Source organism: Grus americana, chromosome 13 (genome assembly GCF_028858705.1).
Source record: "Grus americana isolate bGruAme1 chromosome 13, bGruAme1.mat, whole genome shotgun sequence".
In the NCBI taxonomy this organism is placed as follows: domain Eukaryota; kingdom Metazoa; phylum Chordata; class Aves; order Gruiformes; family Gruidae; genus Grus; species Grus americana.
The window spans coordinates 15555800-15581748 of record NC_072864.1 but is presented as its reverse complement, the minus strand read 5'-3'; the positions used below and the strand labels follow the sequence as shown (position 1 = coordinate 15581748).

Below are 25949 nucleotides of genomic sequence, written 5' to 3'. Positions count from 1 at the left end.
GCCCGCCACAGTATCATGGATAACTTTTGCCATGATTTAGGAACTCAGCAGCACTTCTGACACCTGGTGGTCACTTTTTGGGAGTGCACACAGTCCAGAAATGCTCCTGCCTGCAAATGGGGTCACTGCCGCCTGCCCGCCTGGCCCCGCGCATCGCGGGCTGCCCGTTAGCTCTTTCTAGGGATGGTTTTCATCAGGGAGATGTCATCTCTTCATAAAGCAGAGGATCGTTCTTTTTCCTGACCAAGATGTAACTGTGGATGGCGTAGAAGGACCAGATGATTTATGAAAAGTTAAAATATCTTATTTTATTTTAAAGCTTCATAATTGTAAATAAATAATTAGATTCAAAATTCATTTCATGTTTAAAAACTTATTCTTCAAGCTGGCGGACTTGCCTGGCTCTGTTATTAGGCAGATGGAGACTAGTAAAATTGCCTAGGCTTGAAATAATGCAAATGAATTTTTATATTTGGGGATGCTGGGGACCCAGCTCAAGAAAAGCTCACCATGAAGCACATCTCTAGTTGCTGAAATAGTTGAATAATCACACAAATAAAGCTGAGCTTATATGTAGGACTGGGTTTCACTCGACACACAAAATGTAGGTGAATCAGTATGGCTCTAAAAATACGCTTCCAAGGTTGGCTTCACGATTTATTGGCTCCTGCACAAAATGGCAAGACAGGTCAGCATCCTCTGATGCAAAATATTGTGATGACATGAGGCTATTACAAATCTACCAAAAGAGAAAAAAGGGACAAAAAAGACTCAAAACTGCTAAAAGAAATGAGTAGAGCTAAGTGTATTCTTTAAAGAGATTTAACTTCTGGGTTACACGTCCAGCCTTTTTTCTGCTGGGTATATTACCCTTGTGCCTGAACTGGCAGTTCAGCTGTTATTGCCGAAGTATTTCTTGGACTGAGAAGTGTGTGTCACAATCTGGTGTCTCTTGCTGCCAGTACTTGCACCCGGTACTAGTGAGAATAAAAGAGTAAAATATGGCAAGGGTTCCCCGGTGATTCAGATTTTTTTTTTTTTTAATTGTTACAGATAAGGGAATCCCTAAAGGCAGTTTTTGCCCATGAAGTGTTACCACTTTCTTTATATGTATTGAAAGGAGAGGGAAGAAAAAAAAAGAAACCCTTGTGGCTGTACTTGGCTTGTAGCATTTTTTTTCTAAGTTCATGCCAGCATTAACAGATCTGTCAGAACAAAGCAAATGTGTCATATTGGCAGCTGTTACTTATGAGTACTTTTTCTTTATTGCATTTTGTTTTGTAATAATTGAGAAGCTTTTATGTCGAGCTCTGCATAAATGGTACTGAGTAGGAGGGTATGGGCATGCTTTCTATTATTCTGCCCCTCACGCATGTCTCCTTTTTTCGTCTTTCCAGAACCACACATTGAGCCAGCACGCACAGTGAGCCACTGGCACTACAGGACACCTCTCTGCAGAAGACTTGACGGTGGCACAGTGGGGAGGACCATTTGAACATTACATCCAATCAAAGTGTCATTTGCAACCCAGATGTAAAACTCTAATGATTTGGCCATGAGGCGCTGCTATTATAAGCAGCTGGAAATGAATATTAATGGAAGAGATTAAAAGTATTCCATGCTCAGTATTTTTTATTGTCCTGCTTCAGCTAGTGTACTTTAGAGCTTCTGACTGAATTTATAGTGTTAGATAAATCTGCTTTGATGCTGTTGCCCTTTGTTGCTTCTTGTATTATATTGATAGTTCAAGATTAGGTGTGATTTTTTTTCTTTTTTTGTTAACTGCTTTTTAATTGCAATTTTAGGTAACTGTGCATTGTGATGTGATTGCTTGGCTATTGTCTGAATATTTCTTTTTAATTTTTTAATTAAAGACTAATGCTTTGATTGGATTTGCCAGTTCACCGGACAGTGATTAAAACTATGTAATGAATATAATCGGTTTCAGTGCAACTGGATGGTCTGCTTTATAAATGTGACTTAATCTGATTGCAATAACTAGTACAGTTCAATAAAGGGAATACATGAGCTTAGCGTCAGAGGTTGTCTGTCTGTCAGTACACGCTGCATCACCACTGCTGGATGATGTGTGTAAATCACAAAGGGATGGCTCACCCGACGGCAGAGAGTGTTCTGCGCCCCAGGAAGAAGGAAGATTGGGAAAAAGTGAAAGCCACGTTCCTGCGCCTGTCATTGTGCTCGCTTCTGGATGCACCTCCCAGGCTCCCATGGTAGGTTGAGGTGAGGTAAGAACATCTTCTATGAATCTGGGCACGAAAAAGCATTGCAAGCTTATAATAGGCTTAATTTTTACTTAAAAAGAATGGAGGGGATTTGATCTATAGCTGCATTGACCCTATCTCTGTGTTTCTTTGTTTCAATTAAAAAAAATAGCTTTCTGGATTGTATACAAATGCGCAAATATTGGATCAGGCCTCGGAGACCTTGGTAGGAGACTGTATATTTCAAGCACGTGGACTTCTAGGCCCACAGGTATTGTAGCTCTGTGTAACTGCCATACTTCTGACACTTGAAACTGCCATCATGCAGCCTAACAGAGCTAATTAGCAGCCTTTTTTTTTTTTTTTTCTTCTTAAACGTATCATACGGTAATGAGGTAAGTTATATCTCCAGTCAGAGAAATAGTCATTTTAAGGACCACGGACACCTTTGGAAAGTCAGCGAGATGCAGTTCTCATGGTATCTCCTGCTTGAATGAATCATAACCATCAAGAAATCTGTTTAGCAGTTGTGACAGCTGAAACGATGTGGTTACCTATTCCCACGATGTACAAGGCTTTGCAAGACTGTGGCATAGAAACATGCACACAGCCTTTCAAAATTGCTGCACTGAACTGGAGCACAACTGGTTGTGCTGTGTCTGGGCTTGGAGCATGTAAGTGATATTTTGTAGGAAGTGTTTTCAAGGATGTGTAGTCAATGCCCAAATTAGTTTATATAGCGAGTTCTTTAACAAGTGCAAGGTCTCAGCTTGTTGACACTGCAGATGATGTTTTCAAAATTTAGATTCCTGCTGATGTTGACAGTCCTGTTGCACACACGTAGCACCTTCAAGACAGTGAGACATACTGCATGTAAGGGAAGGCTACTGGGCATAGCTGAGGTAGGGTCATTCCTACAGCCAGAAGCACCAGAGCAGGTGTAAAGTCTAGCTTGAGAAAAGTTTCAGCTTTCTCAAAAAAATGAAGTAATGTCCCATTTGTGGCAATGGATAGATACTTTTTTTGATTCTGCCAGTTATTCTGCTGAAATAGCATTGCATGGACAATCAGAAAGAGTTTAGGCTCAAAATCTAAATTTATGAACCCTAATATAACAAAATTAGGAATTACTTTTCTTAATTCCAAAGAGGGCAGTTCTGTTTTCATCTAGATAATTCTTAGCTCACTGTTTATGCAGCATAATCATTATACTAAAATGATCCATTTCTAGAAAAAGTGTTAGCTTTCTACCTGATTATTTCTCCACAAGCCATGGCACAGATGTTTATGGGCTGAAAAATTGGTTATTGAAATCACCAATTCATTATTCTCATTCATAATGTATGCATACTCCTCACCCACAGGCAACATTTTAAGATGGCAAATGGAAAAGTGTCTTGCAGTACAGGCTCATAGACATGTCCTTGCAAGGAAAGGTAGCTGGGAACATATATCAGCTGCTCTGGTAACAGCTCGTGTGCTGCCATCTCCATGCTAAAGGCAAGGCAGCAGGTTCTCACAACAGAGATACTGGAAAGGGAGGCTCTTTGCCTGACACTGGGTTTGGAATGATGCTTGATCACTTCTGGGTGGGACTTCAGAAATGAAAAGGAAGATATAGGTTTCTGTCTTCAGGAAAAGGTTCTGTGTTGGGTATCCCAAGAGTGAACTGATGTTTCCACGCAACTCTGAGAGCTGCTTTAGTAGTGCTGTACTGAAGCGCATGCCTTTATCTCAGCATCTCCCTGCTGACTAGTTAAAACTAGGTGTATATTCAATGTGCTGAGATGGGGACCTCCCCACGTAGGGATCCTATTCTGAGCTGCATAGTTTTCTCCACCTGTACTGGAAGTGTGGGCATGAGGCCAGGGTGCTGGGGTCCAACCTCAGCCCGGCAGTGCCAAGCAGGCTGGTGTCTAAGCTGCGTGTTGCATCTGCTTTGAACCCTGATCAGACCATGGGCAGGGATGGAGGAGAGGAATAGTTTGGTTTTCTACCCTACCTTTGAAAGGTAGGGGACCCCAAAGCACGAGCATGAAGGCTGTGGCCCTGCTCCATCTTCTTCATCCCTTCTGGTATGAGCTTCATTCATGAGCAGCATAAGTCAGGCCGGACAGAGGGGCTGGGAAAAAATTGAGCTGTGGTCCTCTTCTGCAGGTGCTCTGGTGTCTTACAGTCCTTGGGTAATATTTGAACACTAAAGGACAAATGCTGCTTTTTTAAATTTTCTAAGACAATATGCACAAAAGTGCAGGGACACTTGCCATGAATCTGCTGGGTTGCTTTGTGGTATTTTTGATATAACCAGGCCCATATGAACAGTCATTGTTACAGCACACACCATGGCAAGGGATGCTGCTGTCTTGATATCTGCTTTCTTAGGGGCCAAAGCAATCCAGTTCGGGTGTGGGGGTAAAAGCTACTGCGAGGAAGCAGAGGGAGAGCCGTCCGCTTTTCTGCTCCTGCCATGGAGCTGCATCTGCAACGTGCTGGACCCCTGCAGCTCCCAGAGTTGGTCGTTAGCCTATGCCAGGGTGCAGTGCTGTTGTCTGACCCTTTTTTCCAAAGCTTGAGCCTCCCCAGGCAGGGCTGCACCAGCCAGGGTGCTGGGTGGCAGAGCTCTGCGGCACAGCGTGGGACCTTTGTCTGGTGGTTCACGTGAGACTGCTTTTTCTGTGCCGCTCGTCCCACTTGGGAGCAAGGGCAGAGCAGCCCTGCACTGGTACAAAACACAGCTTTGCTGGCATAGCTGCAATCACACCAGGGAGTGCTTCGCCAGCGTAGTATATAGTTCCTGTATCCGTTAAAAGCTCCTAGGGAAAACAGAGCCTAACTGCAGGTGGAGAAAGATAATATCACAGCTTCTGGTACATGTTTGAGGTTTCACCCCCTTTTTCTTAGTGGCCAAGAAGTGCTACAAAAACAGTCAGAAATGTTGGCTGCAAAGGCACCTATATTTCAACATGTTGAAAATGAGATGGAGACCCTTTCAGCAATCCCTGAAATGTTTCCCTGCCTATCTGTGTAACTCACAGCTCCTGTGCGGTGGTGTTGCAGACACGGGCTGGCACAGGCTGCTCAAGGCGTGGGCGACGCGGATGACTCACAGGTAAGTGCAAACCAGAATATCCGAAATTCTTGCTGAGGATGGGCTCTAGGCAGAGTCACTTTATGATCTGGTATTAGGGCCTGTACAGTGTTGGAAACCACAAAAAAAGTTTTAGATGTGTAAAGAAGTGTTGTATAGACAATTTAGTATCTTCAAGTTTAGGCAAATACTGAAATATAAATTCATGTTAACAATGTATTAACAAAGGACTTGTATTTGTAGCAGTCCAGTCTATTAGCCCTTATGCGTTGAATGATCTTTGCATTTAGCTTCACCACAAACCCACACATCCAAAAAGCATTGAAATATTTAGTCAAGAAGTAGCAACCAGCACCTACAGGAGATATATTGTATACATAGTCAGCTTTACATATTGTTTTATTCAGTGCTTCTGTAGATACTTGTTAGATGTATTGCCTTCAGCAAAGGGTCAACCACCCTCGCTCAGGTGCCTTACAGTTTTGGAAAAAGCAAATGCTTAGCCCATTGCCTCCAGAAGAAAGGGAGAGAAAAGTAGTTTGGGGACCATTTGAGGGAGCGAGGGACCATTTGAGGGAGCAAGCGACGGGTCACTTTGTGCTGGAGCATCTTTGAATGGGCTGGGGAAGGTCACCCCACTGAGCAGCAGCTCAGAGGGAATGTGAAAGGGGAAAATCAGAGGGGTAAGGGAGACATCCCTCCACAACCTTCCTGCTGTCCAGAGGAGTTAATGGAAAATGCACCCTCTGGCAGCCATTCCCATTGCTGTGAATCTGCACATCCCATGTCCCAAGAGCACATCTCACTTTCTCCTACCAATGTCTAAGACCAGATTGGGTTTTGGTGTATGTGTGTGTGTGTCCGGCTTTTAGCACATGTAAATCACTCTCTGGTTGGGCAGTGAAGGCTTTTTCCCCGGTCTGCATAAGCGGTCTCTGCGTTTTGGCCCACACCCTAAAGCAGTGAGGTTTCTGCAATCCCCTCCCCACCACCTCAGAACAGCTGACCAGCTTCAGCTACGTTTGGCAGAGGTGCTGACGTCTGGGGACACCGTACCCCTGCAGTACGCTGGCAATAGTTAGCCAGGATAAGAACAATGCTCTGCAAGTGCTGTCATGGATGAAAGCATGTGAGCTCAACACACGTAAGGCCACAGAAACCCAGGTGGCGGGAGCTGCAGCGGCCACTGGGTTTGGAGCTGATGGGACCGTGACTTGTTCTTCATCGCTTTGCCTTTTTTCTTTTCTCCCTATTTTTGCCTCTTGTGAAATTGTTTGTTCTTAGTTTTACCTGTCTTCGTGAAATTGTTGTCATCCTCACGACTTCAAGATCCCTCACTTGCAAATGGCAGCCAGGGCTTGCCTTTTGATCTATTTATCTGTGAATTATTGTTACTTTCCTGAGGCTTAGCAGATTAGGTGACTGAGGGAGACTGCCTGTCTACAGGAGGTGTCCAAAGGAGAAACATCAAGCACCCCAAGAGAAAGACAAAATAATTAACTGCATCACCTACAAAATTGCTAACAAAGTATGGTCTTCACTGCCCTAATAATGAGCTGCAATTTCACCACGTGAGATTGTCCTTTTCTGGGGAAAAAAGCGAAGTGTTTCCCCTGTGCCCTGGGGGTGCCAGGGAGGAGGGGGCCAGCACCAGCCTTACGCTGGTGCAGCACCTCACACGGGGGCCTGGCCCCTCATTTAGGCGGGAGATGCTGGCAGGGAACAGCCCTGCCCCTCCATCAGCTCTGCCTGTCCTGCTGGCCACCTCTCCCCGAGCCGGTGATGCGCTACCCCGCTGCTCTCTGCGGCTGTCCCCTTCCTTCTGCCATGCCTGGCCATCTGTGTCCCCGCGGCAGGCGGCCGCTTCACCACGCAGTGCCGCTGACCTGGCCCGCGCCCCCCGCAGCTCCCGCCAGCAGGGAGGATGAAGGGGGGACGTGGGGCCTCCGGCCTGCATTCGGGGCCATGCGCCTGGGGACACTGCCACAGGCCTGGTTCTGCCTCGCCCCACACCTCAGTGGAGGAGAGAGAGGGCCCAGACCTTGCGTCAGGCTGTGCTGCCTCAGTGGGTCGGAGAGGGCAGGGGGAATGCTTGGCTGTGGCCATGAGCAGAAATGGCTGAGCCGTGCTGAGACACTCTCCGGCCCGCACTGCGCAGGGAGGTGGGCGCCCACCATTGCCTGGACTGAGCTCCTTGGCCTCCCCACGGGCTGCTGGGCCCCCCCCGCGTCCTTCCTGAGGTGCTGTCTGCCTTGGCCTCCTCTCACAGCGGGGAGGCTGATGTGCTGCTGAGCCTCTTTGGGGCTTTTTTTTTTTTTTAATCAAAACTTTTTTGTTTGTTTTCTGAAGAGGGTTAGTTTTCTGCTGGATAAGAGAGCTGAGCTGACCCGCAGGGTGGGCCAGCAGCTGGGGCAGAGGCAGGAGCCATGGCGGGGAACCAGGCAGGGGGCTCGGCCGCCACTCAGCCCCCACAGCAGCCTTGCCCTTTGGGGACTTTGCCACCCCATTTCCGTGTGGATTTCACAAGCTGCCCTGTGAGAAATGTCACACGTCAAGCCTGGGCTCTGAGGGCTTGTCTCATCTCTGAGGGGATGTCAAAGCCCCCAGGTAAAGAAAAGTCATGAAAGTATTTTCACTCTTTTACCCATACTTGGTTTTTACTATTTTGCCTGTATTTATAGCACAGTGGTGTCAATCTGCTCCTGTAGATCGGAGAGGCAGAGGTATTTACTGAGTTGTGGGAGAACGTACAGACTAGGTTTTCTGGATTTTGGTTCTCTTGATGTTCCTGAATGCGCATTGGTGTTCAAAGCCCTGTACAGCACAGACGGTATCCTCGGGAAGCAGGGACTAGAGAGCTAGTGCATGGTGGGACTACTCCATATGTGAGAAATCCTGCTAAAAGAGGCATCGCATTTTGAAAAATTCTTTAGACCCAAAATCTTTTAGTACCATCTAAAATCTTGCTTTGAACTTAAAAAAAAAAAGTATCTGTCTTCAGTTTTACATGACTGGAAGAGATACCTGGCCCCCAGCGTGATCCTTCCCTTACAATAAACAAGCGAGCAAACGAGCCCTCCAAGCTGCGTGTGCCAAAGCCATGTCCCTGAGGTGCTGGGCTCTTCTTTACCCAGTCTCTAATTTAAAGGGGAGAGAGAGAGAAAGAACATCATTTCTCCTGGTTGAAAGCAATGCAATAAATAACTGCATCTTCTTCCAGCTGCAATTTATAGGCACTGTTCCTCAAGAATTGGCTTCTATGCATGAAAGCTATAAAATATATGTGCCATTTGCAAAAGATACAGCTTCTACTGTACCTTTTCTGGTTTATTCACAAAGTATCTCAGGGCAAGCCTGCCATGGAGGGAGGGTTAAGGAAGTGTGCAAATGAGCTCAGTTAATGCTTTTGCAATGGTGCTAAAGAAACAGTCAAGAGTTTCCATTAGCCTCATGTAGCAGAAACAATATGGGTTGCTAATGGAGAACAACAGAATTTCACCCAAAGTAGGTCCCAGAAACATTTTTTTTCATGAGGGCTCTTGTGGCTTAAGACTTGATCAAGTGTTGCATAATTCCTAATAAATATGCAATGTGTTATATTACAGTGTATATGCTCAATGCTAAAACACTCAAACCTGGAAGATGAGGCCTCAACTGAAAGCAGAATGAGATCTGGTGTACAGACAGTGGAAAATGAAGTGGATAGACTTAGAGGAGAAGGTGGGCAACACCCAGCTGTGCAGCTTACTTAGTTTTGCCTCTCTCTCTTTCTCCCTAACTGGCCTGATAATTTCTGTGATGGTGCGAAGAGCAATTGTGTTTAAATAAAATCTTGTCTTTCACTCGGGTTTCAGCATGGAAGCCAAGGGGGTGTGTGGGTGCAAGCAGGAGGCCAGCACAAAGCAGTGCCGTGGAGGTTCTCTGCTGAGCCAAGCCACGGACGTGATTTCCTGGCTGATGTAGGTTTGTATCAGCTGTTCCTATTACTCGATAAACCTGGAGTTTTGGCGATAGCCCTCTGCTATCTCATCTGCTCCCTGGCTAGTTGGATTATTTTTTCCAAATTCCAGATCTCTCATTCTGTTTTTTCCACATTTCCTTCCCTTGACACTTCCCCACACCCTTAGCAGTGGCACCTGCATGGGCCACCAGATTTACAGTTTGCCAGTGCTTGCATGGCAGCTGTGTAGTAAAAGTCTGATGCAGAAGAATCTACTGGGTTTCATGTGGCTTGAGAAGGGTCGTCTGACAGTGGGTAGAGGCACAAGAGGAATGGGAAGTTCTGCACTTGTAAATTTTTTTAAAGCTGCAAATTGATTATTTGATGAAAGGACATAAGAAAAGAGGAAGCTGAGATACCAGGCAGCCCAGTTGGGAGGGGAAGCAACCTTTGCTGGGAAGTAAGATGGTTTTGCACTAGCAAACAGGAATGCTAACTCCCCTTCTCTGAGAGGTTTAGCACCATAATAGAGCAAAAACTGCAATTAAGTCCAGAGTCATCCCTGCCCTCCATTCTTCATTTCGCAGAGCAATTCCAGTTATTGATACATTACATCAAAGAATACACCAACCTTCTTTGCTTTCTGGGAACTGCCAGAAAAGTGCATCTTCTTTCATGTTGCACTGCAAAATACACACACAGCCATTTCCCTTGACTTCCAGGAGTTAAATGTTCACATATGTAAGGCACACTAGGATCAGAGCCTTAGGTAATCTAATGATACTGGATAACTTGACTGCATCATTAGCTCAATGATGCACCAAGCTCTGGGAGAGGAAAAAAAAAAAAAAACAACCAAACCAACCGCCGAACCCTGGAATATATTTGTGTGTGAGAGAGTACTCTGGAGGGAGGGAAGAGGAAAACACAGTCAATATGTCTACAGTTCATTTAAGATGCTGAAGAATGTTTGGGGTTTTTTTTTAATTTTTATTTTATTAAAAATGTTATTGAGGATAGAAACACAAAATGAGAGAAGAACCAGTGAAGAATCCAGAATACCCCCATGGCATGTGAAACCCCATTGGAACAAACGGAGAAGTAGTAGGTGCTGGAAAATATATATTCAAAGCAATACCGACACATGTAAACACCAGAACTGCAAATTGGGCCCGAAAACCAACTCTTTCTTTGCAGAGCTGTGTGTTGCTCTTTTTCTGAGACCTATCAGTGCATCCTGTACAGCCAGAGCTCCCCAGCTCAGCTGTATGTTACTTTGCCCATAAGGGTGTTGAACAAATATTTTGTATCCAAGAGAGACTCCTTAATGTCTTTCAAACTGGCTGCAAGTTTCTCATTATTCTTCTGCATAGGTCTAGTAATGGGAGCCTCCTCTAGAGATGCCCTACACAGATGTCTTTAGGCAATGTTGATGGCATGAAGCAGGAATTGCTTTCACTGAAAGATTTATAACCTTACAGCCTTTCCACTAGACAGTGCACGTGGACTGAGAACCAGCAGCAAGGGTTTTCTGACTTCTGCAGTATTCTCTAATACTGACTAGCCTGGAAAAATCATTTTGGTCTAAATTTTTGCTGTTCTGGGTCCTCAGCATGAGGAATGAAATGTCAGGGATTTTTCAAAGGTACTCCTATTTGAATTGAAGCTGCAGGATTTCAGTCCTTATTAAGAGGAAAAAAAAAAACCAACAAAAAACCAAAACCCAACCCTAAAAACCCCAAGCCCATGGATCTTAATTTAGGGCTCCCCAAATCAGAAGCCACTTTGAAAGACATGCAGAAGCACAGAACAGCCGATAGATTTCCATATCCTGCAGGGTTTTGGCATGAATCCCCTTCTTTGGTTCCAGGCAGAAAAATACAAAGAGATGTCTGTGAATAGGACCTCGCTGGGTGTCCAACCCTCTGAGTGAAATTTCCTGTGCAGAGGATGGTCTCGGCCTACATTTTCTAGTTATTATATAGAATTTGTTTCCTGCTATGCTAGAAAAAAATGTATAAAAATATAAAACCCTCAGTGAATTCCCACCTTATAGAGCTACTTCAAGCTGTACAGGCAGACTTTGTACCGGAGGAGTTGACATTGAATAGGGTAGTTCAAGAGAGACACCAAAGCTCAGCAGAGACATCCTTTTAAAATGATTTGTCTTGTCTGCAATATTTTGTAAGTTGATCCAAATCAGATTTTGGAGTAATACCATTAAAGTCAACAACCAACACCCAGGATGAATCTAGCTCTTAAAGTGCCATTCAGGCTCCTTGAGAGACATGCATCCCAATGACTCCTTTAGCAGTCATTAAACCAATAATCATCCCAGTCTATTTCCAACAATTATCATCACAGACTTTTTGGGTTTAATCAGCTTTTTAATTGACCTGTGAATAAGACAGAAGATACAAAACTCTCCCCTGATACCTCAGGTGTAACCATTACACACTTAGCATTGCTGTGCACATGAAATAATTTACACCATAATACTGATCTGAGGCTGGGATATGAACAATGATATTCCTATAAATTAAGGATAAAAACAAATTAAAGACAATAAAGGAGAAGAGGAAGTAGTAATCCATAAATAGAATATCACCACAATTGGTGACATTCCTTCTGGTACTTCCTGGGCCAGGAAACTTTGGAGCTGGAAAAAGATTTTTTTTTTCTAAAACTGCATGCAACACACAGAAGAAATTGTAAGTGACACAAAAAGTTTTGACCATCTCATAAGTGCTACAATTATTGAATTGAGTTGCAGAAATGTCTTCAGACAATTGCTTAGGACTTTCAAAAGAAATCAGCCATTTAGGCATAGTCCCTCCTGCAAGCAACTAACTTTTTTAGTACCACTTGCCTTGGTACAGCACTGCAAAGTGGCCTGAATGCAGCAGTTTGCGGGATTTGGCACTGTGAGCCCCGCAAGCACTTAGCAAAAGCAATTGTGTAGCTCTGTTGAAAATCCTGCATATCATGCTGTGGGGAGCCAGCACTTTTTATCTGTCGGCACTGTTGGTGACAAATATTAAAATAAAAAGTATGACACTATAGGTGCTTCAAAATTCAAACTGCAAGTTTCCTACTGTGGGACTTCTAACCATGTAATAAAGTGTAGGGAAGAAAGCAGAGTTCAGACCCCATGCTGTAATAAAGGCAAGGAAATCTTAAGTGTTCAAATACATAATTCATTCTCTTCTGAGCCTTTCTACCACGTTTCTACCAATGAAGATTTTAATTTGTGCCTTGATAACACAATCTTTAATTTCTCTTTTACCTCCAGGGACAGCTGGGGCAGACCTGCTCTTTGCAGTGGGTGAAAGCAAACAGTCACGCCGGGTCAGAGAGCTCCTCTGCAGCTGGCGAGGGGACGATGGCCCCGCAGGGCCAGCCTGGGCAGAGGAGAAGGAAACCCCCATCTTCTGCCTGCAAGAAAGTCACCACAAGAGTCAGTGAGTTTTGTCTGTTTTACATACAAATACTTTGCACCTTAAATAATATCTTACACTGAGGATCCTAAAGCACATAGCAAACACTGGCTGAGCCTCAGCTTTCTGTTGGGAGGTAAGTCCTTCTTTCCACGTCTCATTTTGCTGCATTTCCTGCTGAATTGAAGTCTCTACTGCCATTTTGTTACACAGCTTTCAAAAACAGAATTTGAAACACATGGCTTTAAACTTTTCTTCTTAGCTATAATCTTGAGCATTTATTGTTTTGTTGTATAAGTATTTTAAACTGTACTTTAATAATATTTTATGTAAATAAGCACAATAATCACAAGGAAGAAGTAACTAATGAGAAATTAGAAACACCTTTGTGTGTGGGGGGGTACACATTGCATCTGTATAAGTGACAAGTTACTGAGAAGGTATTGACCATATAAATGAGCAAATGTATCCCTGCTAAAAGCCCAGTGAAATCACTGCATTTACATCAGGGATAAATCTGGCTCAACTGTGAGAAGAATGCATGCATCTCACTCTGCAGCGGTCATTTAACCTAAATTATATACATTGACCTGTGCGCCCCCCTGGTGTTAGCATACAAAATTGACTGGATTACATATTCAGATGTAAAGCTACAGCAAAATTGGCTTTGACCTATTTACATTTTCTAATCCAGCCTCTTAAGTCTAGCTATTTTCTTTCTAAACCCTGATCTTTTTTCATTCCTTCTGAAATGCCTTCTTAGGGAGTGACATCCATCCCGCCCCAAAACATGATGCCTGGTACAGTGCTTGGCATTCAACACTTTAGAGACTGTTGCCTTAGATGTGGCTTGGTCCTCCCAGACATGGCTTTTCTGGCAGCAATGCTTGAAATCATGGGATCTGTGCACCTTTGCGATCTTTTCTAGGAGGAAACCCAGGAATAGTTTGCATATTCAATCTTTAAAACATTTTTATTTTATTTTAATCATTATTTTTTTTACAAAACTATGCTAGAAGCTAGTACCACGTCCTGCCCTTTGGTCTTTACTGGTATTACAGTTTTCCTCTTGCCAATCCCCTTTTCTACCCATGCTTCTAATATGTTTAATTTGGTCTATACTGTCCTGGTTTTGGCAGGGATAGAGTTAATTTTCTTCCTAGCAGCTGGTCTAGTGCTGTGGTTTGGATTTAGGATGAGACTAATGTTGATTACACACTGATGTTTTTAGTTGTTGCCAAGCAGTCAAGGACTTTTCAGCTTCTCACACTGCCCTGCCAACGAGAAGGTGGGGGGCACCTAAGAAGCTGGGAGGGGACACAGCCAGGACAGCTGACCCCAACTGGCCAAAGGGATATTCCATACCATATGATGTCATGCTCAGTATATAACTGGGAGGTTGGCCAGCAGCCAGGGCAGCTCAGGAACCACCTGAGCATCGACTTTGGGTGTTGAGAAATTGTGATGTGCATTGCTTGTTTTTTATATCCTTTTATCATTACTACTATTGTTCTCTTCCTTTTCTGTCCTATTAAACTGTCTTTATCTCAACCCACAACTTTTACTTTTTTTTTCTTTTTCCTTTTCAATTCTGTCCCCCATCCCACTGGGAGGGAGGCAGTGAGTGGATGGCTGTGTGGTTGTTTTAGCTGTTGGCCAGGTTAAACCATGACATCTACCCACATTTATTTAGAATATCCCATCATTTGATATCATCTGAGGGCTGCCTTAGTGTGGCGCTTAGCTTTTCAAGTCATGCTATTGCATTAATGATGATATAAAGATATGAGGCAGAGTTTACAAGGAAGAACCAACATTACTTCTCTAAATGAAGTAATAATAAAAAAAAATTAAAAAGGACAAACTTTCAGGCGTTAAACCTGTCTCCTGGTTCATTTGTTTTTTCACAGTCATTAGCAAAGCTTTCAAACCCTATGCCCCTCCTTGTATAACACTAATCTCTGCAGCCCCGCTGGCCTCTTTACAGAGCCAATGTCCTTCACTGTGTCAAGACTGTCATCCCTGTTTCTTAGGACAGCGTCCTGTCCGTCTGTGTCACTGTCCTCACCCCAATCAGTGTGCAGCAGCTTGTGCAGACTGCTACAGCGCAGTTCTGCCACGCCAGTGATGTGCTGATCACGTGTGGCACCGTCTTGCTGAAGAGAACAGTTGTGTCAATCTGCTCTACTTTGAGTAAGAAAAATTGTGACCCCACAAACTTGCTGAGAAGGCTGCTATCGATGTCAGGGAAGCCAGTGCTTTGGACTGCAGATAGCAGCAGTGGCTATGACAGAGGACATCACGTTTCCATTTGGGTCACCAGCAGCAGAGGATAGTGCATCAGCAGCTAAAGCAAGGTCCCAGGGTGCAGGCTCCCTGCGCTTTTCCCCATGGTAGCACAGCAGTGCTATTGCGCAGCCAGCTGCTTGGAGAAAGTGCAGGTCCTCAGTCCCTGTGCCTAGGCTTGCTCTTTCAAGAAAATATTAACATTATTCCATGCTGATTTTTAACAGCTCTTCAGGGTTGGGAGAGAGCTAGCTCTGATACTTTAGTGCAAGACAGACAAGTAATTAGAAGCACGAGCCTGGTGCAGCTGGGTCAAAATGTGTTAAAACAAACAATTAAAAAATAAAAAAAATGGAGCACTCTCTGCCTACTTCAGCTTAGGGGAAAGGTCTCTCTGACTCTACCTGCTCTGAGGCTACATCGAGGCTCTTTGACTCTGCTCTTAGACTTGCTGACGCTACTGATTCAACACTGTATCAAGACACTCCAACTGTGATCTGAGACCTGGAGCAGAGTGGGAGCATCTTGACACAGTGTCAAAACAGTAGTCAGAGTGCATGGACACAGCACTGAAAGGCTTTTGTCTCCCAAATGAAAAGGAGCTGGATTATTTTCATCTTTTTTTTCCTTTTTTTTTTTTTTTGTGTGTTATAATGGTAGCTTTCTCTTAAATAAAAAACCCCACAGTTTATTTGCAGGAAGAAAGGGTGACATTCCCCCTCCCCCCCTTCTTGTTTGATAAAGCAATGTGACAGACAATGGCTTCACTGTACAATGCACTTCACTAAAGCAAAGTTCTTTGGCTTTGGAGAAGTAAAAGGGTTATATTTGGAAATTATTCCAACTTAGGAACCAAAAGGGGTTAATCCTTTCATGATGCTGCACATCAGTCATCTGTATCTTTGTGCATGTTTGTGTTTGTTGTATATGTTGAAATTGCATTTTTGTACAATAACATTCATTTGATCTGAGTAATAATTTGAAACATAGTGTTGCTCACCACTCTGCCTACAAAATTCAAGCTATGGCTTTTACTAAGAATACCTACGAATTCAGGTATTTTATTGTTGACCAATATTCAACAAAATAAATTAGTTCAATTGTCAGAATGTGGCAATGCCTGCTGGGGCAGGTTTCTTTTTCTACAGATGAGATGGTCTTAATGTTATACGGACTGTGACTTTATAACAGGTTAAACTCATTTATTTAAAAAATGAGAATATAGTTGAATTTATTTTTCCTTGCTGGGGTCACAGGTACCAAGGAATCAGCAAAACCATTTACTGAATGTTTTATAGATGGTGGTGGTTTTGCTGAATGTTAAATGAAAACAATCCATTAAAATAAAAAAATGAAAATTCTTTTTGTTTCCTTTTCCTCTTGGGCCTTCCCAAAAGGAGGTCGACACCGACCCAGTTTGAAAAATACTTACCTAAGCCAATCACTGCCCAGCATGTATTCCCTTGAGCAACTTGAATGGGCATGATGCCATCCGAACAGATGGGCATTACTGTAGGCAACCAAGAGACCATGCATGTGAATCAAGTATGGGTGTTTACAGCATCATTTCCCTGATGAGAATGTCAAAATGGCAGCCCAGTCCAAGCCTTTGGCTCAGTTCAGTTGCATTTCACTAATTCAGCTCTAAAATGGACAACTTCACAAAATAAATAATTAACATCAAGTTGGGTGGTCATGATTTTACTTCACAGAATTAGGCACAGTAAGTTGGTAATGGACTTGCTGAAAATAATATGCCTGAATCCTGTCTGTACCTGGGAGGCTTGCTATTTTGTAAAATGAGGGCAAAGAAGCCCCCACATCTATGCTAAGTATAACATAACAAACAGGCACACATATGAGTACTACAGATGTACTCTGAACTGAAAGAAGAAACCTTTTCACGTTTTTTAGGAAGGCATCTTGTTTCAGATCAAAATTAAAACAGTATAAAATGGGACTTACATGTATGATGTGTTTGAATAAGCACCAGTGCAAGGTCAGATCCTTAAAGTTACACCTATTGAATTAGGATTTCACTGCTGTCCTGAAGAGAGATGCACATAAATGTTGCAACATTTTTAAGCCCAGCACTCCATGTAACTCCTGTATCTGTTGAATGAAGTGATTTCTACTGAATTATCATTGGAAGTTATCTACCATCTGTTACAGAGGACTTTAAGTACAGAAATAAAGACTGGAATTTGAATATTCAATCAACAACTTTAACAAAAAAAGACCATGATATATGTATCCTGGAAGCTTGATTTAAAGTATGTGTCTGAAATGCTGTTATTATTTCATTTTTCTTTTGATGATTGATTGCATTTTCTTTGTACCGACTTGTGTGTGTTTGTGTAATACTAACTGCATATGTAGCCTTCACGTTTAGATCTGATAATCTACGTAACTTTTTGCTTCCCTGAGTGGCTAGTCAGCCTGAATTTCAAGAATTGGGATGCTGAACCAACAATATCAGGTATGAAATACTTGAATACATATTTCTTTCAGGAATAATGCAACATCTTATTGATAATAGCTAAAACTCTGTGAGGTTTAGATTTGAATGATTTGTTCCTGGTAGTTTTGGGGTTGGGTTTTTTGTTGTTGTTGTTGTTGTTTTTAAATAGTCTTATTTCTGCTTGGGAGGTTTCTAGGAAGTGCCTAGTGAGTTTTATATCTAGTATTATCCCTTAGTTGGGGAATTCAGGCAAAACAAGAAAAGCAGCTTTTCAAAAACAGAAGATGAAAATGAAAATAAAAATAGTGCTTTTCTAACACTTGGTTGGAACAAAGAGTATCTAGAGTGTCTCTTTTTCTGTATGCAAAATATTTCAATATTTTCCTCTCTTATTTCAAGCTATCAAAATCAACCTTTTCATTTGTCTTCTATAATGTGTTATGATGGCTCCGACTTCTGCCATTAGACTTGCTAAAACGCTCTCTTACCTTGTATTTAATTTTCTAGGGAGCGTAATGTTTATTTTCTTGCTCGATGTCATGGTAACAGAAACACTTCCTTTATATTATATCTAAGTTTGTGTTTTAAATACAAGCAGGGCAGGTTGGAGATTGCTGTATATCCCATGTGGAAAGACAGCACTAGCTTTCTGGGTGCCAGCACATACTCCCAGCTGTTGCTGTTGCTCTAGGGTCACAGATGCATCTCACACTGAATCAGTTAAAAATGCAGTAGCTATGCTTGGGGACACAAGCTCAAATTTTCAGGGCCTGATTATTCTGTTAGTTTCATGTGTGCAATTCCCACTGAAGTCAGCAGAAGTAGTACATGCAAACCTGACAGGCTAATTTGGAGCCCAGGACTGCAAAGGATGTAATCATACATTTGATTTCTGTGGGTACTTGAGGTCTAATTCTCACCCATCTCCATGATGTTAGGATTTACTACAGCTTTTAAGGATTTGGATGGATCCAAAAATATTAGGTTACTTGTGATATTTTGTTTTGAATGATCAGGAGAAGAAAAAGACATCTGAAATATATGAGCTCATGTTGGACAAGCCCAGAAAGAAAAATATGTTCTACACTGCTCTAAAACTGAGCTAAGAGTAATACAATGTATGGCATATTATGTAGGGAAAAGAAATGTGAGACCCTGAGGGATGAAGGCAAACTAATCAAAGGAATAGGTAATGGCCTCGAAGAAGAACAGGGAACAACCTGTTTCTTACGGAGGCCACTCATTTCTCAGTTCAGAGGGCCAGCACACAGACTGTTGGGACCGGAGCCCAAGGTCTCGATGATTTTATCCAAAAGGAGTCAAATTCAAGGTAAATTCTTTATGTCTCTATATTGTATTTCTTTTATCAGAAATGGCCAGTTTCTTTCACACAGGAAACACAGCCAAGTATTGGGGCTGGACCACTACTGCCAGTTTGTACAGGCTTCTACAAAATGACTTACCCCTGCACACCCACAACACACCAGGAGTAATATTGCTGGTCCAGTTGGCCCGCTGACTGATCAGCATCTCAGGGCAAATAAAATTGTCAAGTAAAATGGATTTGGCACCTGGATCATTAGAAGGTGATCTGAGAAGATGACCAGTAAGGTCTAAGCAAGCTGCCACTTGTTTCAATAAGCAAATGGAGATCAAGGACACCTTTAATATGATGCTCCCAGTGTCAGTATTAACTTTCTCATCTGTTTTCAGAATAACAGGATTCAGAAACCTGAGAAAGAAAGTGGAGGCAGGAGTGACACTGATTACACTGGAAGGTATGGCAGTTGGTTCAACTAATGGAGAACAGAATTACAGACGTCCGTAGGAATTGAAGGAGCCTTACAATAGAGAAAAGGGCAGGCTGTGGAGTCTGACGACAGGCATGTGGTGCAGTCTGCAAAATGGAGAACATGAAGGTTTGCTGTGCCCTCTCTCTTGAAACCTACAGCTTTGGGAAATGGTGAAGATGTAGTCTTGGGAATCCTGAATTTCTCCAGCATCCCCAAATACACTAATTAATGCTTGCAGAAGGAGGTGAAAAGCACTGTTTGCATTAGACGTTATTAATGATCAGTTTTTAAATTATTTGTATCATTTTCATGTGATGACAGCAGAGGACTATGCCATTGAAATAAAGTAGGAGTTTCTAGCCTGTAACACTGAAAAAAATTTAGTCCAAGGGTGTTTACAGCTCCCAAGTAAAAAGGTACGTGTAAGACGGACAATGGACAAGATGGTAGCCACAAGAATGAGGGGTAAATGTAAGGTACTTAAAGATTTTATTAAATTTACATTTTCTGGGGGTCTGGGAGAACCTGATTTGCATTCATCTTTATTGAAACACCGGGCCAGTGAAACACTGTACCCCTACGTGGCCTCGGACGGGAGGTATGTGAGGGGTCGATGCTCAGCTGGAGGCTGTTGAGGAAAGCCGGAGCTCCAGGAGGGGCTGGTTGCTCATCTGGCTTGAGCGACCACATTTCACCCAACCCGCAGAAAGAAGCACATCCCCTTTCTGCTGCCTTTGGGAGGTCCGTGGCAAGTGCTGCGCTCCCAGGAACGCACCGGGCCGCAGAGGAGGGCGGGCTGCCAGCCGCCCCGCAGCCCGCTCTGCTCCGCCAGCCCTGCCTCGTCCCTGTGCGGCCGCCGGCTCCTCCAAACGCTGCTCGCGCGGAGGCCGGGCGGGGCGGACGCGTGGGCCGAGTACTGCCCTTAGCGCCAGGCGGCACGTGCCCCTTGCCCGCGCCCCGGCGGGAAGAGGCGAGCGCGAGCTGGGGGCAGCCCGCCGGGCCTCGCGCGCCACCTCCTGAGGGGGACGAGGTGCCGCCACGGCCCGGCTGAGGCGCGACACGGCCCGGGCCGGCCGAGCGCGTCCGTCCCACAGCGGTAGCGGGGCTCCGGGGGCGGGCAGTGGGGACGGGCCCCGTCGCCGCCCTGGGGCGATCCCACCGCTCCTCCCCGCCTCGGCTTCGCCCGCGGAGCGCGGCTCCCCCGCCCCGCCCCCGCCGGGGGCCGCCTACGGCAGTGCCTACAGGGAGGTGTCCCGGGGAGCGGAGCTTGGGGTGCGGGTCTGTGCGTCTCAGTCCTGCAGTTCCCTCTTTCCAGAGCCTCGAAACTCACCATCCGCCACGTCCTGTCAGTTACAGCCATGCCCAGACTGAAAGTCACTGCTGACTTGCTGGTGGTGGGAAGCAAGTAGCTGATTTCAGTCAGTTTGGCTGCACACCTGTTGCGAGGTCTTGCTTTAGCTGCTCCCCTTGCCAGCAGTGTTGAGGAGTGAATTATGTGTAGCTTGAACAGTCCTCGCCATCCAAGTGTCCTCAAGTTGTGGTTGAAGCTTCATGGCCATGATGGGGACAGGCTCGCCTTGACTGTAGCAGCTCTGCCTAAGGAGACCACGCTCGCCTCAGTTGTACGTTGTATTTGCTCTGTTTATCAGGGACTGATAAGTATTTTAACATAAATAATATGCAGCTTTTATTTTTGCTTTTGAACGGTTCTTATGTAGGAAAGCACCTAAGATGAGATTCTGGCATCAAATACTTAAACATTAGAGTAGATGCTGTATGTGACAACTGGGTGGGGAGAAAAAAAAAGAAAGCTGGTACTCAGAGCATACAGGTCGACATGAATGCAGAGGAGGGGTCTGAAAGATGATGGTGAGGGGACTTGGCTTAGGAGGAGAGGCGTAAGAGTGGAAAGAGCAATAAGGGATAGGTTGGTAGGGTGGATGGGGAGTGAGATTGCTGAACCTGGATTCAGAGATGATCATAAAAAGTTTACTATGTTCCCATAGTTTACGCAGGGCAGTTCTTAACATTTTTTAATAATATTTTTAATATTGAAAGAAATCAAGAAGGTGAGGAGAGCAGACAGTCCGCATTACTAGGGAGAGCAGTAAATTAAGTACAGCAGAAAAGGACAGTCCTGTGGCTGGAGAATAAGTAGTCTGATTTTTAGCTTAGTGAACTGAAAGTAATGATGGGATATCCAGAAAGAAGTGTCAGAGATACAGAGATAAGATAGGGAGAGGTGACATCAGGAATCAATAAAATAAATCTGCTGTATAATCTTGAGAAGAGTTAAGCTGCCTTAACTAGCATGGTTGAAGGAGCAAACACAGAAAAATATGAGCAGTGCTGATGTGTACTGGGAGAAGAAAGATGAAGGTTACAAGAGGAAAAAGCGGAGGGGCTGTCAGAATAAGAGACTTACTTTGGATGGAAATGAAGGACATATGTTATAAAGACTGATTAAGGAAAGCAAACTGGTGAGGAGACCTCTTGGTATGGCCAAGAGGTCATCTTTTGAGGTAGAGTTTGTAAAAGTTTTGTAGTCAGGGGAGGGAAAAGGTTTAAAATGTGGAATAATTAACCATAAATTAGCTTTTGTGGAGCTTGGCAGTTAGCTATTAAAAGCAGGTCCTAGTTGTGTGCCTGTGTATGTATGCATATATATATCTATATCTATACGTGTGTGTGTATGTATGCCGAGGCTGTCCCTGAGCATCCTGGGGGCAATGCCATGTGAGCCCTTCTGCCCTGAAGTGGCGAGGCAGCAGTTCTGTGATGGGCGTTGCCCTCTGCGTGTGTCTTGTACAGTAGCTGTTCTGGCTTATCCGGTGAATTTAGGTTCCTGTTAGAGGCTTATTCCTACAGGGAGCAATATATGCAGCAGATGTTTGCAGTGACACAAAACAGCCTTTCAAAAGAGGCCGCCTTCTTTCAGTCAACCCAAATATGTTCCTATGTGAAAATGGCAAAGCAAACCAACTGAAGATGCGTACAGACTTGTAACGTGAATTTCTAGTGCACATATATATATATTCTTTTTCAGTGTGGGACAGCTTGTTGTTACTGTGGTGTCCAGATGTGCCTGCTGCGTGCTAGTCCTGGTCTTTGCACAGGTTTTGATTCTGGATTGGGGGTAGCTTGTATTTTATCACTGGCCTTTCACCGCATCTCTGAGGTAATTCCACTCATCTGTCGACAGACCTTGATAGCACTAAATGTGCGCCTGGCTACGTGACTCTACTCCCCTGTCATAGGGGAGAGATGAGTTTTCTCACTTCATATGACAACAGTGATATGAACAGTTGGTCTAAGTTGTATATACCAGTCATAAGATAGCATAGAAATTCTCCACAAATGTAAATACATTTGTACTCTATTGCATTTTTAACTAGGGAATAAGAGCATGTCTTAATAACCAGGAAACAATGATAAGTTATTCATGCAGCTATCATAAGTGTGTTTGCTTCAGCGTAGAAGTTGGACAGAGGTAGACAAATAAATAAAACTATAAGTACTCTTTTGTGAATTTGTTTTGCAGATGTCTTCATGTCATTGATATTTTTTATTTAATGCTATTAACTACACACTGTAAAGCAGAGCCAGCTTTTGTTCTTCAAGGAAAGGAATGAGGAAAGATGTTTCAGTGGAAGACTGCAAGTAAAGAGCGTTAATCCTGCACTTTGCTGTGACTCAGTTTGCAGATGCTGGCCTTACAGGCAGGTATGTTTTGATAGAGCTTTACACTTGTAGTCCAGTGCAATTTCTTGTTTCATCTCACTCAGAGTAGCTGCAAGTTCCTGGTGAAAGGGGCTGCACTGCTTGTTTCTGCTCCCATTCTGCTTACTTGTTTGCTTTGCCTCTCCCTTTGCATAAAATCTAGTGACGATGTGGCTACAGGAGGGAGAAGGATCAGTTCAGCAAGCTGATCTGATGGAAAACTGGCCTCCCCAAAATTAAACAGAAATAGAGTCTTCTGTCATGCAGGGGAACCGAACTGATTCATATAGCGATTCATGGTGTCCACGTGCCATGCAAGTGAGGGGCTGGAAATCTACTGATGCTTGTGGGAGGAAAGTGTGGGAACAGAACCATCCCTTTGGTGGTAGCAGGCAATTACACTGGATTGATTATACTAGAAAGTCCTTTGTCACTCTGAAGGCAACTGAATGTATGAGAGAGGTCAGTATGAATTCATCCACATTTCGTAGTTCACACACATTACACAGTGGTTGGTGTCTGCATTGGAGACTTTATGGAAACAATTTTTCTGGAAACAAGTTTGAGGTGAAATTTGATTTTGGTTTGTGTGTTTTTGTGTATAAAAAGAAGAACAAGCAATCTGAAAAATTAGCTACAAAACCAACAGTCCAATGAGTGATTAATTTGCTTTTTTTTAAAAAAAAACAACCCCAAACATTACATCAGCTTGTACCACTCAGGTGGTACTAAATAGAAAAATACAGGCATAACCAGCTGTTACAAAACTCTCCTGGTCTCTACCAAGGAGAAATCTTCACCAGTGTAAGACTGGGTGAAGAAGTGTAGCTGAATTTCTTCACTCAGCTTGTACACTTGCCAGAATCCAGGCCTTCAGCTGCAGAGCTAAAAACTGCTGAACAGCTTCATAAGATCCATTGCATTGCATGCAGAGTGTTAAAGCTATGTGCTGTAGGTTATTCTCAAGTAGCACAGAACTGTAGCTGTCACCAGCATCTTGTCTTGAAATCCTTTTCTGTGTGTTCTTATGTTTGTCATTTAAGTTACTTATTTTTAAATTATACCTCAATCAATATTTCAGATTATTTGGCGGGGGGGCGGGGGGAGCATCAAGATTCAGGAGAGGCCTGATGCAGTGACCTTGGTCACACTGAGGATTTCTTTTTCAGGAGAGCAGGTGTGCTGATAGTGGGCAGTTCATGATGCTCCCTGTAAGAGCAAGCGTGGTGGAATTGCTCCACTTCAATGCTTTTGAGTTCTATCAAAAGTATCTCTTTGTGGTAACCGCCTAAATTCCATAAATACTTGTTGCTCGAAAGTGTCCCTTCCTCTGTCTCTTGTGTGATTTTTAGTTTTTTCCCTTCTTATAGCGATACACTAACAATGGTTTTGCTGTATATGAGGAGGTAACATTTCACAACAAAGCCAGCTGTGCATAGTCCTTAGATTCCTAATTCTCTCTTCCTCTTCAAATGTTTAAGACTCATTTAACATGCTTCATATTACAGCTGTTCTTTTTTTTTTTTTTTTTTTTTTTTTACTGTGGTCCCATGTCTTTACATGCTTTAAAATAGCTCTGTTTAATTTCTGTAATTCATTTTGGTCAATGAGAGATGCTTGCATTTCAGCTGCTTTGCTGCAAATGGTAACTTCTCTAAAGCAGAAGCACACCCCTTCCCCTGTTTAATTGTGAGATTTTCTGACCCTACACTGAACAACCCTCCTTTCTCTCCAAAGCTGAGATCTCTACAGTAAGAGCTGGTGAACATGGTCAGTTTTGGGTTGGGTTTTTTGTTTGTTTAGAGTTTTTGGTTTGTTTTGTTCATTTGTTTCTGGCCCATGTTGATTAAACAGCTGTGTTTCTTTGGTGCTGAAAAGTGCAATGAAGAGGGATACAGCCTGTATCCATTATTCTAATGTAAGTTTTAGTGCTGTTTTAATTCTGAGTAGCTGTATGACTTCTGCTGGCATGCTCTACTGTCTGCGAAGAAAATCATGAGTGTTTGAAGTCTGGAAGACAAGCTGAAAGTTTGGTGCTCCCATTAAAAAGAAATTAATAGGTGGAGAATCAACTAAATATTATTTTCCTTTTCCTGATGATAACCCTGACTCCTTTTTAAAATAACTTCTTAATTAATTTTCTTTGGAACTTGCAGCAGGGCTGTTTCATGGACATTCTTAATGCTACTTTGATTTCCTTCTTGTACACTATTATAACTATTTTTTTTTTTTTCCTAGCTCTGTATTGCCTGTTTGCTCTTCAGGCTGCACAGATTATAAAATGAAATTTCTCTGCTTCTGGCCACTGATCTACAGTCTCTTTTCTGTCCTCTAATCTGCTGTTCTTTAGTACTTTGATTCCTCATGTTCTTGGGTGGCCTTTCTTATCCCTCTCTTTTGGATTTAGTGTTTTCTCTAGTTTTTCCAAGGCCGCTTTCTCCATGCTCATTGTCTGTTTGGCATCAGCATGATCTGTAGCTTCGCTCTTTCTTCCTTTCATCCTTCACAAGATCTCTGCTGCATATGGTGGCCACCTTTCTTTAAAACTGCTTTAGCAAAAGCTCTTTCAAAAACTTACGCAATCTACCTTCTTGCCTGTTCTTATCTTCACTGTTCCCTCCCCACTATGCTCCTAGTTTGAGATCTGTCAACTCTGCATGATTAAATCAGTGTAAATAGGCTTGGCAAACAGTTTTGGGTTCTTAGATATTTGCTCTCCCTGGGTCCTCAGATTTTTTTTTTCCCCCCTCCCTCTCTCTGCTAGAAAACTTGCTCTTTTCTCTCTCTCGGCACCATCTCTTCAGCACTGTCCCTTTCTCTGCTTTTTCTGTCTTTGTCTGTTGTCTCCAGGGCCTCCACTGTCACATCATACAGTTCTTCCATCATATCTGGCATTTCTGACCTGATCTTCCTCTCTAGCTAGCCTGCGTTTTCTCATTAGTTACAGGCATCCCCTACAGATTCTGTCAGACTTTTTTTTTTTAAGGTATTTCCTACAGCTT

At 43.4% G+C, this 25949-nt stretch overlaps 1 protein-coding gene across 7 annotated transcripts in view; it reads left to right on the top strand.

Moving 5' to 3' along the window:
* ZNF423 (zinc finger protein 423) overlaps nucleotides 1-2026 on the top strand; it is a 235642-nt gene extending 233616 nt beyond the window's left edge. For all 7 annotated transcript variants that reach the window (XM_054841008.1, XM_054841006.1, XM_054841009.1 and 4 more), the window contains one exon: nucleotides 1398-2026. In XM_054841008.1, the coding sequence (XP_054696983.1) occupies nucleotides 1398-1427 (30 nt within the window). In that variant the 3' untranslated portion in view covers nucleotides 1428-2026. The remainder of the gene's footprint in view (nucleotides 1-1397) is intronic.
* Nucleotides 2027-25949: the final 23923 nt, after the last annotated feature.